The following is an 18044-nucleotide window of genomic DNA, read 5'->3' as shown; positions in this document are numbered from 1 at the left end:
AATTATGAGAAAAAAACCTGCTCGTGCCATGACAAATTTATATGTTTCTAGCTGGCCCGGTATGCTTCCCTACACCCAAAAGTGGCTATTTAATATTGTTTCTTTAAATGATATGAAGCTGATGCCCAGAGACATGGGTCTTTCTCGGATCTGCATTACTTTATTGTTTATCGTAAGCGATGATATAGGATAAAAACACATAAGCTTTATAGGATCAACGTTATTCTACATTTGGGAGAATGATTCGTACTTTACTATCAAAGCCCCTTACGGTGATTTCGATTCAAAAAAATGTTACACATTTACGGAAAAACATTTTGCAAATTAAAACAGAGATAGAGGACAAAATACACACTTCTGAGCATTCAAACAAATTTTGCTTCTATGACGGCAATCAGCCGTTTTACGAGCGAAGTTACGCCTTATATTCTGTATACGCCGCTATTTTGGTTGAGATACCTATGAAATGATAACAGCTGCTTTATTTTGATGCATTCTATATCGTAGACTTTGCACGGTGCAGGAAATGCAACATTTTTGCACTCTCTGCAGGCAATGCCATTAAAAACGAAAACTACACCCGGTGATCGGGTTACATTTTTTGGGCAAACGAACACAAAATTTCGATTTCAGTGCGACATGTCGACAATCGAAATCAACATTGGTATGAGTCCCATATTATCCCGGTTGACCCCCTTAAAGGGTTTTTTGGTGGCCCAGATACTTGCTCCTAAATTCGAATATCAGAATCGCATATTACTCCCAAAGTCCATTTATTTAAGTCTTACATTGTTTCGGTCATTCAGCATTAGCGTTTGGGGATATTTGGAGGATCTGACATTTTTCCCTTATATTGGAACTCTACTTTCAAAGACCTTTAGGGCGGTTCTCTAGACTTAATGTCTAAAATGAAAAACTGATTCGTATTCCACTATCAATGACCTTTCTGACATTGTCTCGATCGGCCCACATGTTGTTTTAGCAGCCCCCACATTTATTTTCGAATTCGGAATCGAAATATTTACTGTACACTTGAAAACCTTCCAATTGAGTCCAATATTACCCCAATCATACTACTTTCGTTTTTGAGAGACTTATAGGAGAAGGAATCTAAGGGGAAGGAGGATTTTTGGCCAGTGGTGGCCCCCTGTTATTTGGTCCCACATTTTGATATCAAATTCACATTTTTTTTATTAAAAAAATTAAATAGCCTATCACTTCTTCCAACCTGCACAAAATTCAATCCAGCCGTTTTCGAGTCTATACGAAACAAACAAACGAATAAAAATATATAAAATTTATACTCTTCTGCCACCCCATATAATAACGATGGGTTTACGGCCACCCAGATACTTGGTCCCTAATATCAATATCAGATTCGTAATCTACTATCAAATACCGCAATCCGATGGCAGCCGATTGTACGTACCGGATTGACCTGATGGAGTGGTTCTTTGGCAAGGGGTCCTCAACTATCAAATACCATTCATTTGCTTATCGTATTGAACAGGCATGCCAATATGTCCTGCTTTGGGGTTTTTAAGTGGGTGGCCAGCCATATACTTTTTAGTTTACTCTCAAGCCCTTTTAACCCATTTTAGACAGGTGGTGCGTTTTCGCATCAGTGACTTGGCGAGCATTTACATGTGTGTATTGGCTGTATGTTACTAACTTATATTGAAAAAATCAATTTTTACGTATTGCTCTAATTCTACAGAATAATATATCATTCGACTACGTGGATGATATTTGCCTCTTTGCGCATTGCTACGAGCACATATAAAATTGGAACCCTAAAATGAAAACACAGCCAAAGTAGGCAAAAAAAACCTGATTTCAATGTCTAAAATAATTAGAGCAATTAACACTTTGTTTGAAAAGTTTTTTATAAGTCAATACCATGTTTAATCGGTCAAATTTAGGTCTATATTTTTTGTGTACCAAAATCATCAATGGATATCGTCTAATTTCGATACTCCCCTTCTTTTTGAAAGCCTTTGAGCCTATAATCTCCCATCAAAGAAACGGATATTTGAATGACCATCGTCTTTAATCTGAGTGGCAATCTAGTTTTCGACCTCTACATTACTGTACAACTGCACTAATTGATGTGACGGAAGAAATTCAATCGAAACAGGATAATGGTAATGTCTCTGGTATGTCTGGTATTAATAAATCATTCTTAGGCGTTTGATTGTCTTGATCACTATATCCTATGCAGGAAGCTTCAAAATTGTTATGCTTCAAACTGTAATAGCGCTTGTATCAAACTACTTACGAGGTCGTACCCAGTTTGTCCTAACAAAAGATAATATACCAAATCCTTTGAGAGTTAAACGTGGTGTTTCTCATGTGTCAATACTGGGACCCTTGCCGTTTTGCGTGTATATAAATGTCCTACCCCGTCAACTTAACTTTACAAATATATGCGGACCATGTTCAAATATACTTAAGTTTTCCTAAATCGCAATTAATGGATGGAATATACAAGTTGAACAACGATTTGAACAGCGTCCACAAATGGGCAAAAAGAAAAAAGGCTCAACATAAACCCACTACTAGTTTGGTGGACTGCTATGAAAAAAAGTGCAACATAAGGACCATACAACAGATTCAGAGAACATGTTGCCTTGGCATAGGGGGATCAATGAGAACCACCCCCACTAGGGCACTGGAGACTATTCTACAATAGATATCCGACCCATTGACATACAGATTAAATGTGAGGCAGCCACTGCGGCTATGAGACTTAAGGCGATGGGAGAATGGATTGAGGGTGGGAGCAGCTCATGCCATCGCGGTAAAATCGAGGCGACGATAGGAAACCTGGAAGAAAGGGAAGAGGTTTCCGATTGGATACCTGAGATGAACAATGAAGTCGAGTGCGAGGCACTGCTGCCAGCGGCACCATCTTGAATTGACGGGACCCTAGTATTGCCATCTGGAAGGTCATGTGAGACGGATAGATCAAAGCTAGAAGACAGAGTGGGCCTGGGGGTCTACATTGAGAACCCAGGCGCCGAGATCTGTTTTAGATTGCCTGACCATAATACGGTCCCACAGGCGGAGATCCGGGCGATCACGCAATGCGTGAGGACTTCGAGTGTGAACATCTTTATGGGCAATAAAATAGCAATAAGGGCAATAACAACCAGGACGGTAAGGTCAAGAGCAGTCTTGCAGTGTAAGAAGGATAGCAAAATCCGCATCGTTTGGGTGCCGGGCCATAACGGAGTAAGGCGAAATGAAAGGGCAGACGATTTGGCGGTGAAGGTCAGAGGACTGCCGTCAATAAACTTGGTTAACCCGAAGCTTTTTGGGTCGACGCAGTCCGAGTTAAGGGTGTGTGCGACGAATGCTCATGCAACATTGTGGCACAGCGAAACGGTCGGTAGGACGGCGAAAATCCTATGGGCGGATCCAGATCGTGAGAAGACGAGGCTATTACTGAAAGGAAGCCTCCTCCGTCAGTATAGCTATTGGTATCATAACGGGACACATAGTACCACGAACTCACTTATGTAAAATCGGTGCGGCATGTGATAGCATGTGTAGGGCATGCGGGAAAGATGATGAGACGTTGCAGCATTTCATTTGTCATTGCCCGGCTTTCGCGTCTAACAGATTCCGGCACCTAGGTGGAGACACAATAGCACGAAATTCCTAACATAACATTTTCTTTTTAGAGGTTACTTTATAGTTTTTAGATCTCACAACAAGCCGATTACTGTAAGTGTATGTGCTTAAGTGTGTGTCCACAGTGGCATGGGGCGGATTAATATCTGCACCCTCTTTTCAACCTAAACCCAAAAAAGTCTAATTTTGTTCTCTTCTCAAGCCGTTTACAAGAAGTCCTTTTTGAATATCCCATCCGTATTGATGTAATTCTAAACAGGACCCTTACATGGATTGACCACATTGTTGCGGCAACTGCAAAGTTATTTGGAATGCTGAGAACTTTCTATAAAACACACCTGTACACACCAAAACATGTCCGATCGCTCCTGACAAATGCTTATCTTCCCGTGATACCTTATGATTGTGGGATATGTAGGAAATGCTATTCGAGAAGCAATTCTTGCCTGAAAACGGCTAATAAAACCATTATTTCGTCCGTTTACGGCCTAAGGACGAACGATAGCTGTTCACAATTTGCAAAGATCTTTTATAGTGTAGCGTTTGGGGATCTACTAAATATAAAAGCGCTGCTAATGTTACACAATATAATCTATAACAGAAGACCTGAATACCTGTACAACAAACTAACAACGGGTAGATCCAACATTTCAAAAGTCATCTTTATTTGTTGTATTTACATATTAACATTTTCGAGATACTATTTAAATATGTTACAGCGAATAATTTCTTTCTCTTTATAGACGTGCGTTTTTAGAATTATTTAATCTTAGTAAAAGAAAAATAGGAAGACTTTTATTTGAGTGTAAGCTAGTATCAAATATAGTGCGAAAATATATATGTACATAATTTTTTTTACTTTAATTGGCTACGACAGAATATTTGTTCCACTAGACAAAAGTAGAATAGCGTTCCCAGCGCTTCGATCTTCTGCGCTCATTCTAAAATCTCTGACACCAAGTTTCGAGGTGTCTCTAACCACTTGATCTTTCCATCGGGCTTTTGGTTGTTGTTGTTGTTGTAGCAGTTTATTGTGTACTATCTTTCGTCTGCTTGATTCTGTTGAGTGTCAAGACCCAGGAACTCCGCGACTAAGATGGGGTGCGTCCACAGGGATCTGGGTCTGAGTCGAGTGGGTCTCGCCGGGCAGTTAAACAGGTGACGTGTATCGTGCGGTCCCTGGTTACAATCGGGACATACATCTTGCACGTCGGCATCAATCCTAGCTCTGTGGGAATTGAGGCGGCTGCATCTGCCGGAACGTAATTGAGCCAGAACTACTCTGGTTTGCCGGGGGAGGTCGATTTCTTCGGGTGCAATGGGTGGCGGTCGTTCTCCAAGGACTACATTCACCCGGTAGCCAATTAACGCGTCTGCTACCGTGTCTGCATGAATGTTGTTCAGACCCGCTTGATATGCCGCTTGATCTAGAGGTTCTCTCTTGTAGCGCTGGACCTCACGCTCTAGATCGTGTAGATCAACCTTAAGGCTTCTGGGCGGTGGGTATCTATCCACAAGATGATGATTTGGATGATTTCTGCGATAACAGCCCAAAAGGTATTGCTTAGACAGCATGTAGTTATGTCTTCGCACTGGTAGGATCTTTGTCTCCTGATGGAGGTGGTCCACATGAGAACTGAGGAGACAGCCCGTCGCAGTTCGGAGGGCGGCATTCTGACAGATCTGAATATTAATCCACTGCGTGTCACAAAGTTGACGTGACCACACTGGCGCTGCATAACTTACCACAGACCGGCCAATTGCTTTGTACGTGGTCAACAAGGTTTCTTTGTCTGCACCCCAAGTGCTGCCAGCGAGTGACTTGAGGACCTTGTTTCTACTTTTGACTTTATTGCAGATTGCTGTGGCATGTGGGGAGAAAGTGTAGGAGCTGTCAAATGTGACGCCAAGTATTTTGGGACACTTGATGGTCGGAATCATTTCTCCATCGACCATCACAGTCAGCTCAGTATTCACCTCACGCGTATTTGTAGTGAACAGTGTGGCTGAAGATTTGGTGGCGGATATCTTCAGATTTCTTGCGGCGAAATATGAGGCAAGCTCGTTGAGATAGACGTTCAATCTATCGCAGATGTCATCAATGGGTGGGGGACCTGATGCCATGATCGTACAATCGTCCGCATATGATACTATCTCTATGCCGTCTGGAGGAGGTGGGATGGAGGATAGGTAGAGGTTAAACAGAGCCGGAGATATCACCCCACCTTGGGGAACTCCCTGTTTCACTCTACGGTGTTTTGACTTCTTATCCCTAAATTCCACAAATGACTGGCGGCCACACAGATAATTCGCGACCCAACGTTTCAGGCCTGGCTGGAGGGACGTGTTGGCGATGTCCTCAAATAATTTGGCATGGCTGACCGTGTCGAATGCCTTCGATAGGTCCAGTGCCACGAGGACCGTCCTATCACATGGCCTGGGTTGATTGAAGCCACGGCAAATGTGTGTGGTGATGGCATGCAAAGCTGTTGTTGTGCTGTGCAGTCTCCGAAATCCGTGTTGATGCTCGGCGAATGGAAATTCTCCTACGAGGCTCGGGAGGAGTAATGCCTCAAGCGTCTTAGCCACTGGTGAGAGAAGGGAGATCGGTCTGTACGACTCCCCCAAACTCGGGTCTTTACCCGGCTTCAGTAGCGGGATCACTCTGCCCATTTTCCAGACATCGGGAACTATAAAAGTGTTCAATGACAGGTTAAGGACAGTGGTAAGGTACTCAACTCCAGGTAAATCCAGATTCTTCAGCATCAATGTAGAGATTCCGTCGGGGCCCAACGCCTTGGAAGACTTGGCGCCACGGATGACATTCATAACTTCGCCCACTGTAAATTGTGAAGGCTGTTCATCGGCTCGGAGACCACGAATATGGCGAATGGCTCTCCTCCTTGCCCTGTCTCTCTCGGGATGCACAATAAATTGACGGTTGAACAACCTGGCGCATCTCTTCGGATCAGTCACGGTTAACTCGCCAAAAGTGACTGAGGTCCTGTCATCCCGTCTACCGGGGTTCGAGAGAGACTTAACAGTGGCCCATAGTTTGCCTGCACCGGTGCCTAAGTTACATTGCTCCAAGTGTTCCAGCCACAGATTCCGCTTATGTTCGTTGACTACCCTGTTTATTTCCAGATTCAGCTCGCTGATTCTGGGTTTAGCGGGGTCCATAGCACGAATCCCATCACGCTCGTCTGCGAGTACCACTGCTTGCGCCGGGAAATTGGGTCGCACTTGCGGTATTCGACCGGCAGGTATAAAGCGAGCGGCTGCTGCGTTGATGATGTCTCGGAATTTCCTCTCGGCCACAAGCACATCAGAGGGGGGTGGCAGTTGGTTTTCCCGGTTTGCGTGTACCACCATGTTTGCCTTCAAAAGACTTCTTTGCTGGAGCTTCTTCATCCATGCTGACAACATGACTTAGCCAACACAGCCGTTGTATTTTGATGCGAGTAACTATGCTATCGTCGTCATACAGCTCATACAGCTCGTGGTTCATACGTCGCCTATATTCTCCATTATCACAAACTGGTCCATATATTTTACGAAGAATCTTTATCTCAAATACTCCAAGCAAAGCAGATGAGGCAGCTTTCACAAGTACCCAAGTTTCAGAACCATATAACAGATCGGGTAGTATCAGTGTCTTGTATAGTGTTATCTTCGTCTGTCGAGAGGTGGCCATGTATCTAAACTGCTTACTTTGTCCAAAGTAGCATCTGTTTGCCAGTATTATTATATATACATAATAATACTGTTAAATATAATATGGCATTTCTACTTCAACGCGATACGTCTTTGGAACTCCCTGCCCCACAAATCCAATTCTTCGGCAACGCAAACACATTTAAAAAAGCCTTATATAACCATTTTAAATAGTTTTGGTCTGGGATCTAGTAGGAAATACAAAATCAAATAACAGTGGTAGTCACATACTTTATTTAAAAGATGTAAATCATGTTGTATGTGAATCTATCAGTGAATACAAATACAAATGGATTTGGTAGTCACAATTTTAGTCCAAGCATTACCAAATTTAGCCCATAAAGCTACAAAAATTTGCTAGTTATGCCCCAATTATTAATTATGCCTCTGTCAATAAAAACGATATCACTAGTCTTATATCTCTTAAACTATCTCAAGCCAATAACGTCAACTGGAATGGATGCAACCATTACTACAAAAATATTAATCCTGAAAGGCTACCTTCGCAATATCCCCCCGAAAGTTCAAGGTCATCTATTCAAAAAATATGTCCCGCTAAGACTAGTACACACCTATTTCGATCACACACCGTCATATTTTCGATCAACGTAGTGCGACTATAAGCGGAAAACATATAGTTTTTGTAGATGTAAAGCTAACCGCTTGAAATTTTGCACAAAAAGGTCGGTTGGTATTGTAAATGGGCCATATCGGTCCATGTTTTGATGGAGCTGCCATATAAACCGATCTTGGGTCTTGACTTCTTGAGCCTCTAGAGTGCGCAATTCCTTTCCGACTGGAATGAAATTTTGCACGACGTGTTTTGTTATGATATCCAACAACTGTGCCAAATATTATTCAAATCGGTCTATAACCTGATATAGCTGCCATATAAACCGATCTGGGGTCTTGACTTCTTGAGCCTCTAGAGTGCGCAATTCTTATCCGATTGGAATGAAATTTTGCAAGACGTTTTTTATTGTTACTTTCAACAACTATGTCAAATAAGGTTCAAATCGGTTCATAATCTGATATAGCTGCCTATAATCCGATCTGGGATCTTGACTTCTTGAGACTCTAGAGGTCGCAATTATTATCCGATTTGCCTGAAATTTTGTACGACGGATTCTCTCATGACCATCAACATAAGTGTTTATTATGGTCTGAATCGGTCTATAGCCCGATACAGCTCCCATATAAATCGATCTCTATTTTACTTCTTGAGCCCCCAAAGGGCGCAATTCTTATTCGAATTGGCTGACATTTTACACAGGTCTCCAACATATAATTTAATTGTGGTCCAAACCGGACCATATCTTGATATCGCTCTAATACCAGAGCAAATCTTTTCTTATATCCTGTTTTGCCTAAGAAGAGATGCCGGGAAAAGAACTCGACAAATGCGATCCATGGTGGAGGGTATATAAGATTCGGCCCGGCCGATCTTAGCACGCTTTTAGTTGTTTCGATCTCGAACGGTTGCTTTTCGTTCGTCTAGGCTTCTTTCTCCGATCTATATTCGCCTATATAGACGGTTTTTAGTATTTAATTTTGATGATTTATTAGCTCTTTTGACTTTGATAAAGCTGTTTATACATCGAAATTCTTCCCTTTTTGCTCGAACTGCAATTTAAACAAACTCTTAAGTGACGCGAAAAATTCGTTTTAAGATAGACAAACACTACTTGACTACTTAATAGCTAGTCATATAGTCATTTATAGATAACTACCACATGATGATCAATGTTAATAGGCGTTAAGCCACTCCTAGCGAGTAGTAACACTAACATTTAAGTTAGCGCCATCTACTGGATGTTTTCAAAAAGATTTAGGGCCAGTAAATGGCGCTGATTTGGAGAAGCCAATATGAACAGAAAGAAGGCAGAGTGGTCAAAATTGGTCATACAGCATTTATCTTCGTTATGACTTTGTTGCGGTTGTTTGCGGTATTATTTTTTAACTTTCCCAATCTACGATCAATCCCATGGCAGCCGGTTGTACGCACCGGATTGACCCGATGGATTCTTCATCGGCAAGGGCTGCCGCCTCAGTGTACGTGTTCGTCTTTTTTCGTCATGGGAGAGGCACATCCCGGAGTGCCTTCTCCGTATGCTTCTGGTCCGTGCCGGGATTGAAAAGAACCCCGGACCCTGGTTCTGTTCCGTTTGCCAGAACCGCCTTCATCATCGGTCAGTGTCGGTGAGGTGTAACCGGTGCTTGGAGTGGGTACATTTCCGTTCTTGCTCTGGCCTAACTTCGCTACGGGAGTATAGTCATACTGGCTATGTCGCTAGGTGCTGTGCGAACATAGCCAGCAGTGGGTCACAAGCGTCGCCGTCGTCGCCTTCGGCGTCCTCGTCGTCGGACTATGTGACCCTTCCGACCTCTCCCGTACGGCAATTTATGCAACGACAGCACCCTAGCCCTACTATTGCCAGGCCAGTGCCGGGAAGTGTATCGTTCTTGCAGTTAAACTGCAATGGACTGCGAGGCAAGATTGATGAGATTGTATATTTTATGAGTCGGAAGAGCATATCGGTCGCAGCGATCCAGGAGACAAAGCTGACTAACACCTGCAGCTTGCACAGTTGTCACGGCTACAATGTGTTACGTAAGGATCGCTCAAGGAATGGAGGTGGGGGATTGGCCTTCGTTATACACCATTCCGTGCAGTATAGACCTATCTCGCCTGCGCTTGACGCTAGTGACCCATACATGGAATGTATGGGGGTAGCAGGTCTGGTACTGCCGAGATAGAGATATACAACGTGTATATACCGCCGGTTGGTAGCTGTGTCCCGATTAATGGCCAGGCCTACAGCCCCGACATAAGTGGGTTGCTATCTGGCCATAGTCGTCTGGTTCTGGGGGATTTTAATGCACATCACTCGTCATGGCATTCTCCCCTGCGTGGGAGAGCTTTGGCAGAGCAGATAGATAGCTCCACGTTTTGCACGGTGAATGAGGATGCCCCCACTAGGATTACGAGGAGGTGCAGCAGCTCGCCAGACATCTCAATCGCATCCCCTGATCTCCTGAGTGACGTATCCTGGCAAGCCGTCATCTCTTTGGGGTCAGACCACCTCCCCATAAACCTCACCATCGACCGACCACCCGACTTCATAACCTCTGAGCGCTGGACGTTCATCAATTACAAGAAGGCCAATTGGACTGGCTTCAGAGAGTATACCAATCGCCGCTTCAATGAACTACCACCACCCTCTGATGTGCTTGTGGCCGAGAGGAAATTCCGAGACATCATCAACGCAGCAGCCGCTCGCTTTATACCAGCCGGTCGAATACCGCAAGTGCGACCCAATTTCCCGGCGCAAGCAGTGGTACTCGCAGACGAGCGTGATGGGATTCGTGCTATGGACCCCGCTAACCCCAGAATCACCGAGCTGAATCTGGAAATAAACAGGGAAGTCAACGAACATAAGCGGAATTTGTGGCTGGAACACTTGGAGCAATGTAACTTAGGCACCGGTGCAGGCAAACTGTGGGCCACTGTTAAGTCTCTCTCGAACCCCGGTAGACGGGACGACAGGACCTTAGTCACTTTTGGCGAGTTAACTGTGACTGATCCGAAGAGATGCGCCAGGTTGTTCAACCGTCCATTTATTGTGCATCCCGAGAGAGACAGGGCAAGGAGGAGAGCCATTCGCCGTATTCGTGGTCTCCGAGCCGATGAACAGCCATCACAATTTACCGTGGGCGAAGTTACGAATGTCATCCGTGGCGCCAAATCTTCCAAGGCATTGGGATCCGACGGAATCTCTACATTGATGCTGAAGAATCTGGATTTACCTGGAGTTGAGTACCTTACCACTGTCCTTAACCTGTCATTGAACACTTTTATAGTTCCCGATGTCTGGAAAATGGGCAGAGTGATCCCGCTACTGAAGCCTGGTAAAGACCCGAGTTTGGTGGAGTCGTACAGACCGATCTCCCTTCTCTCACCAGTGGCTAAGACGCTTGGGGCATTACTCCTCCCGAGCCTCGTAGGAGAATTTCCATTCGCCGAGCATCAACACAGATTTCGGAGACTGTACAGCACAACAACAGCTTTGCATGCCATCACCACACACATTTGCCGTGGCTTCAATCAACCCAGGCCATGTGATAGGACGGTCCTCGTGGCACTGGACCTATCGAAGGCATTCGACACGGTCATCCATGCCAAATTATTTGAGGACATCGCCAACACGTCCCTCCAGCCAGGCCTGAAACGTTGGGTCGCGAATTATCTGTGTGGCCGCCAGTCATTTGTGGAATTTAGGGATAAGAAGTCAAAACACCGTAGAGTGAAACAGGGAGTTCCACAAGGTGGGGTGATATCTCCGGCTCTGTTTAACCTCTACCTATCCTCCATCCCACCTCCTCCAGACGGCATAGAGATCGTATCATATGCGGACGACTGTACGATCATGGCATCAGGCCCCCACCCATTGATGACATCTGCGATAGGTTGAACGTCTACCTCAACGAGCTTGCCTCATACTTCGCTGCAAGAAATCTGAAGATATCCGCCACCAAATCTTCAGCCACACTGTTCACTACAAATACGCGTGAGGTGAATTCTGAGCTGACTGTTGTTGTTGTTGTAGCAGTGTGTTGTACACTGAGGCGGCAGCCCTTGCCAATGAAGAACTTCATCGGGTCAATCCGGAACGTACAACCGGCTGCCATGGGATAGCTGACTGTGATGGTCGATGGAGAAATGATTCCGACCATCAAGTGTCCCAAAATACTTGGCGTCACATTTGACAGCTCCTACACTTTCTCCCCACATGCCACAGCAATCTGCAATAAAGTCAAAAGTAGAAACAAGGTCCTCAAGTCACTCGCTGGCAGCACTTGGGGTGCAGACAAAGAAACCTTGTTGACCACGTACAAGGCAATTGGCCGGTCTGTGGTATGTTATGCAGCGCCAGTGTGGTCACGTCAACTTTGTGATACGCAGTGGAATAATATTCAGATCTGTCAGAATGCCGCCCGCTGCGACGGCTGTCTCCTTAGTTCTCATGTGGACCACCTCCATCAGGAGACAAAGATCCTACCAGTGCGAAGACATAACTACATGCTGTCTAAGCAATACCTTTTGGGCTGTTATCGCAGAAATCATCCAAATCATCATCTTGTGGATAGATACCCACCGCCCAGAAGCCTTAAGGTTGATCTACACGATCTAGAGCGTGAGGTCCACCGCTACAAGAGAGAACCTCTAGATCAAGCGGCATATCAAGCGGGTCTGAACAACATTCATGCAGACACGGTAGCAGACGCGTTAAATGGCTACCGGGTGAATGTAGTCCTTGGAGAACGACCGCCACCCATTGCACCCGAAGAAATCGACCTCCCCCGGCAAACCAGAGTGGTTCTGGCTCAATTACGTTCCGGCAGATGCAGCCGCCTCAATTCCCACAGAGCTAGGATTGATGCCGACGTGCAAGATGTATGTACCGATTGTAACCAGGGACCGCACGATACACGTCACCTGTTTAACTGCCCGGCCAGACCCACTCGACTCAGACCCAGATCCCTGTGGACGCACCCCATCTTAGTCGCGGAGTTCCTGGGTCTTGACACTCAACAGAATCAAGCAGACGAAAGATAGTACACAATAAACTGCTACAACAACAACAACGACCGACCTTAATAATAATTTTCGAAAACCCCAGATCAAGGAGATGGGTATGGAAATTTTTTTGGTACACTTACATTAACCTAAAATCAAAAATACGGGTATCAAATTAAAGGAATTTGAGACGAAAAAGCTAATCTGATATCCATTTGTGGGACTAATTGTTGCGTGGGTCTCCCCACCCAAAAAAAAAACCCTCAAATCGGACATATTTACCCACCATGACAGTATAGATCTTAAATGAAAGGTCTTTGGGAGAAGAGCACGAAATTGGCTTCCACTTTTGAGACCAAGTCTCTGGGGATCCACCACACCCTTAAACAGGACTTTTACTTATTGGGGTTTAAATAAGAGGTATAGGGTTGAAAAATCCACAGGAAAATAGGAACACATATTTAACTGAAATTAGGCAGAAATTTCCAAATTAGGAATACTTTTCTCCAACATAGCATCATCGGGCGCAGCAGAGCGGGCCGGGCTCAGCTAGTCACCTTATATTATATACACTTATAATAGATATTAGGTCGAAAACCTTTGTCTTTAGAACTTTTTAATAAATAAATAAATATCTTTCATCCGATATGTGCTTTTAGGGCTGTGGTAGCCACAATTTCGCTACGATTATTCAAGTTTTGAATGATATGTTTACTTCAATGTGTAAATTTATTTTCCAAAACGGTTCATATTACACGATATACATTTTTATGACTGAAACCGACGTCATTTTGGTACAATCTTTACAAAATTTTGCATGAGGCATAAGAGGTTGTCTTATGTGCACTTTAACGGCTGTATCACTGTTAGAACTGATTTTATTTACAATATCTCAGCGATTCTTTGCGAACGTTTTAAATTATACGATTTGTGTACAAATTTAATCGATTTTGGACTATTATTAAAAAAAACCTTTCGAGAAACAATATTAACTACTGTTGTTGTTTTTTATTCCCTCCACCTTAAGATGGTGGGGTCTCAGACGAAATATTCGTCTGAGACCCCATAAAGTATATATATTCTTGATCGTCGTGAAATTTTATGTCCATCTAGCCATGTCCGTCCGTCAGACGGACGTCTGTCTGTCGAAAGCACCCTAACTTCCGAAGGAGTAAAACTAGCCGCTTGAAATTTTGCACAAATACTTCTTATTAGTGTAGGTCGTTTGGTGTTGTAAATGGGCCATATCGGTCCATGTTTTGATATAGCTGCCATATAAACCGATCTTGGGTCTTGACTTCTTGAGCCTCTAGAGTGCGCAATTCTTATCCGATTGGGATGAAATTTTGCACGACGTGTTTTGTTACGATATCCAACAACTGTGCCAAGTATGGTTCAAATCGGTTCATAACCTTAAATAGCTGTCATATAAACCGATCTTAGGTCTTGACTTCTTGAGCCTCTAGAGGGCGCAATTCTTATCCAATTTGAATGAATTTTGGCACGTAGTATTTCGTTATTACATCCAACAACTGTGCCAAGTATGGTTCAAATCGGTTTATAACCTGATATAGCTGTCATATAAACAGATCTGGGGACTTGACTTCTTGAGCTTCTAGAGGGCGCAATTCCTATCCGATTTGGCTGAAATTTCGCAAGACGTTTTTTATTGTTACTTTCAACAACTATGTCAAATAAAGTACAAGTCGGTTCATAACCTGATATAGCTGCCATATAAACCGATCTGGGATCTTGACTTCTTGAGCCTCTAGAGGTCGCAATTATTATCCGATTTGCCTGAAATTTTGTGTTTATTATGGTCTGAATCGGTCTATAGCCCGATACAGCTCCCATATAAATCGATCTCTCTATTTTACTTCTTGAGCCCACAAAGGGCGCAATTCTTATTCGAATTGGCTGACATTTTACACAGGTCTCCAACATATAATTTAATTGTGGTCCAAACCGCTCTAATAGCAGAGCAAATCTTTTCTTATATCCTTTTTTTTTGCCTAAGAAGAGATGCCGGGAAAAGAACTCGACAAATGCGATCCATGGTGGAGCGTATATAAGATTCGGCCCGGCCGAACTTAGCACGCTTTTACTTGTTTTTTGATATTTTTAATATTGTACACAAATTTGATAACTTAGAACATCCGCAAAGAACCGCTGAGATATTTTAAAGTTTTTTAGGTTGCTGAATATCTGAAGTCGAAGGCTCGGTATTGAAAAGCAGAAAATCGTTGACTTTCGTTTCTTAATTTAGTCTGTGTTATTTTCCGTTTTATACACTTTTTAAAGCTTTGAAAAAGTTTCATTTTAGAGTTAGCCTAGAGATCGAAGGTATCTATAAATATTGTTGTATTTTCGGATATCGGCTTTGATTTTTTTTAATTTATCTTAAATCACAAATCGATTACTATATCTAAAATTTTAATGGTCAATTAGGTGCCATTTTGAGAGCAAAATAACCCAACGTGCGATGAGAATGCGGTAGTAAAAACTGTTAAAAACTAGCTAGATAATGATAGCATCTGATGCAGTTAGCTTAGCAAACAAACCAGTGTATATATGGTATATTGGAACTTAACCAATGAATAAAGGATGAAAACACAACAAACGCTGTTGGCAAAAGAACGACCGGTGTTGCCCATGCCTACCTGCTTTTACACACCCATTAAAAACAATCGCCGAAATCCTTGACCTTATTTACATTTTAGGATGGTTTATTGATCTTGAGCCCGGATTCCATAAATGCACGGCTAAAAAACAAAAAAGACCCAAGTTAACTACGGCCAAACAACTCAACCACCAACAGCTAAATCAAACAACCGGCGAACCAGTTGCAATTTATCTGAATTTTCAGTCATATGAAAATTTTTATAAGATGGACACAACAACAATATGAACTAAATGGCTATATGTAAGCCTGGAAGTGAGTTAAATTTGTCTCTTGGAGCGCAAAGTGAAAATTGTTATCTGCACTCGTTAGTTGTAGATTTTTGGAGTACCTTAACCTATTCGAAATATAGTGTAGAAATCAAGAAATCGCGATCCACCAAGATTTTTAAATGTTGAACAGCAGACTTTGCCAACTTTTTAACAGTTCTCTGCTATGCTATTTTTTGAAGCATTTAACTTAATGGTCCTATAGAAATATCCACTTAATATAAATAAAAAACTTTCATCGCTTAGAAACTGCTGAATAAATTATATGATGGCTCACCTTCCAACGCCTTAGGGACTGTCTTTTTCTGGACCGTTGTCAATTGTGTTATACTCAAAACATCTGCCAAGTTTTTCACCGTGTGAGCATGCAAATCTAATGAATCAACTTTAATGTCATCAAAAATCTTTTCCGTTATGGGTCTCACCAAGCGTTGACCTAACTCCACCTTCTCCGGTTGATCTTTGAACAGGCCAATTTTACGAACACTTGAATCTCCCGGCCGTTTAACACGGAACGCATTGACTTTACGTGCCTGTGGATCGACATGACCCAATTCGCGTTCTTCCTCTGAACTGTCTTTAGCGTCCTCTGCTATGTTTTGAAGCGCTTCCTTACGCTCCCTTTGAAGAAATAAATCCGAAGCTCTAGGTTTTTGATTGGGATTTTGTGAGTATTTTTTAATGCCAGTTCTGATTTCATTGTCGGTAAGTCTCCGTTTCTTTAGTAACATCTCACTTTGGCGTTCATTTCTTTTATTCTGAAGACGTTCCTCGCGTGTGGGTTTCGTGGGTTTCGGCTTTGCGAAAGTACTGGTAGTGCAGATATTTAACATCAAATCACTAGCTAAACCTTTCTCATTTTGCACTTTGGCATACGATTCTAAATCTGATTCATCATTATCCTCGCGAGCAGGTGCTGTTACAAAATTCTTTTGCAATGGTATCTCTTGTGTTTTTTCGGCGGCCTTCCTTTTCAGTGCACCCAATGTTTTCGTTTGCTCAGAATTAGAAGCGGCAACCTTTCGCCGTATAGCTATCGATTTCGTTGCCACTGATTTATGTGGCTCCTCCGACTGTTGTTTATTGCTGACGTTGGTTGTGGGTCGCCTTCGTGCCACTACAGCCTTAACTTTTTGTGTTCCTCCACCGAATTCAAATTTAAAGTCATTGTTGGGAGTTTTCTTAGATTTTTTAATTTTAACTGTATCAAGTAGTTCCTGTAAAAAAAAATTATCAATGGATGATTTTTAAGTGCAACAAACAGTCCAACTTTACCTCTGGTTTGGAGCGTATTGGCTGCTTGGCCGTGGTTATATTCAGTTCTATAGTCATTGGGAAATATCTTGCCAAATCGTAAATTACTCTAAATACTGCGCACGTGAATTCTCCTATTGAATGCTTTTAGGGGTTATGGGGATTGATTGATTCGGATTGGTTTGTTTTGGTTTTCTTTCGTCATTCACCGTGGAATGATCAACCCTTCGTGTTGAGAACGTTATCAATTCCCAGCGACAAAGTCGACTTTTAACTAATCAATTAATCGACTTCGAAAATGCGATTTTATAATCGACTCAGTGGATGACGGAAAAAAATTATTCAATTGTCGCTTGGCTCACCGGCCAACCCGGAAGGTCTATGCAACCTTCAATGTACAATTTCTTCTTACACTGTTCACTTCAACTAGCACCAGTTCAAGTTTGTGCGTTGTTATTTTTTATTACGATATTTTTCACTTGTACTGTTTGGCGTAAGTTTATACTCTTTGTATTGGCTTCACGATTGGCAAGAAAGAAAGAAGAAAAATACAACAAAAGGCTGGAATCAATTTTTCTGGAACAAAGATTCCAGATTTCTGTTTCGAAACTGGAGGGCAGGACACAAATTTCTGGCTGGCGGCCATAAATGAACTTCGTTCAAAAAAGTGCGTGCGCCAAAGATTTTGTTCAAAAAGGTACACACACAAAATTAAAGGGGATGCACCTTTCATTTGGTATTCCACACTTACCCCAGAACAGTTTTTCGTTGAATAAACTTTCTGTTTCTGTTTTGAAATTGGAGGGCAGGACACATAATTTAGTTTGGAGATCATTAACGAACTATTGGTCGATAAGGACGACATTCCTTCTCGACCAATAGCACACGTTTGGATACCAAGGATTCATATTTA

At 42.8% G+C, this 18044-nt stretch overlaps 1 protein-coding gene across 2 annotated transcripts in view; it reads right to left on the bottom strand.

Annotated features, from left to right (window-relative positions):
• LOC106091367 (probable ATP-dependent RNA helicase CG8611) overlaps nucleotides 1–17323 on the bottom strand; it is a 78578-nt gene extending 61255 nt beyond the window's left edge. For both annotated transcript variants that reach the window (XM_013257864.2, XM_013257865.2), the window contains exons 1-2: nucleotides 17153–17323; nucleotides 16155–17094 (exon numbers count right to left, since the gene is read on the bottom strand). In XM_013257864.2, the coding sequence (XP_013113318.2) occupies nucleotides 16155–17094; nucleotides 17153–17209 (997 nt within the window). In that variant the 5' untranslated portion in view covers nucleotides 17210–17323. The remainder of the gene's footprint in view (nucleotides 1–16154; nucleotides 17095–17152) is intronic.
• Between the last annotated feature and the right edge of the window lie 721 nt (nucleotides 17324–18044).

The sequence above is a fragment of the Stomoxys calcitrans genome, chromosome 4 (genome assembly GCF_963082655.1).
Source record: "Stomoxys calcitrans chromosome 4, idStoCalc2.1, whole genome shotgun sequence".
Classification (NCBI taxonomy): domain Eukaryota; kingdom Metazoa; phylum Arthropoda; class Insecta; order Diptera; family Muscidae; genus Stomoxys; species Stomoxys calcitrans.
The sequence above is the reverse complement of the archived record's forward strand: the minus strand, read 5'-3'. Positions and strand labels throughout refer to the sequence as shown.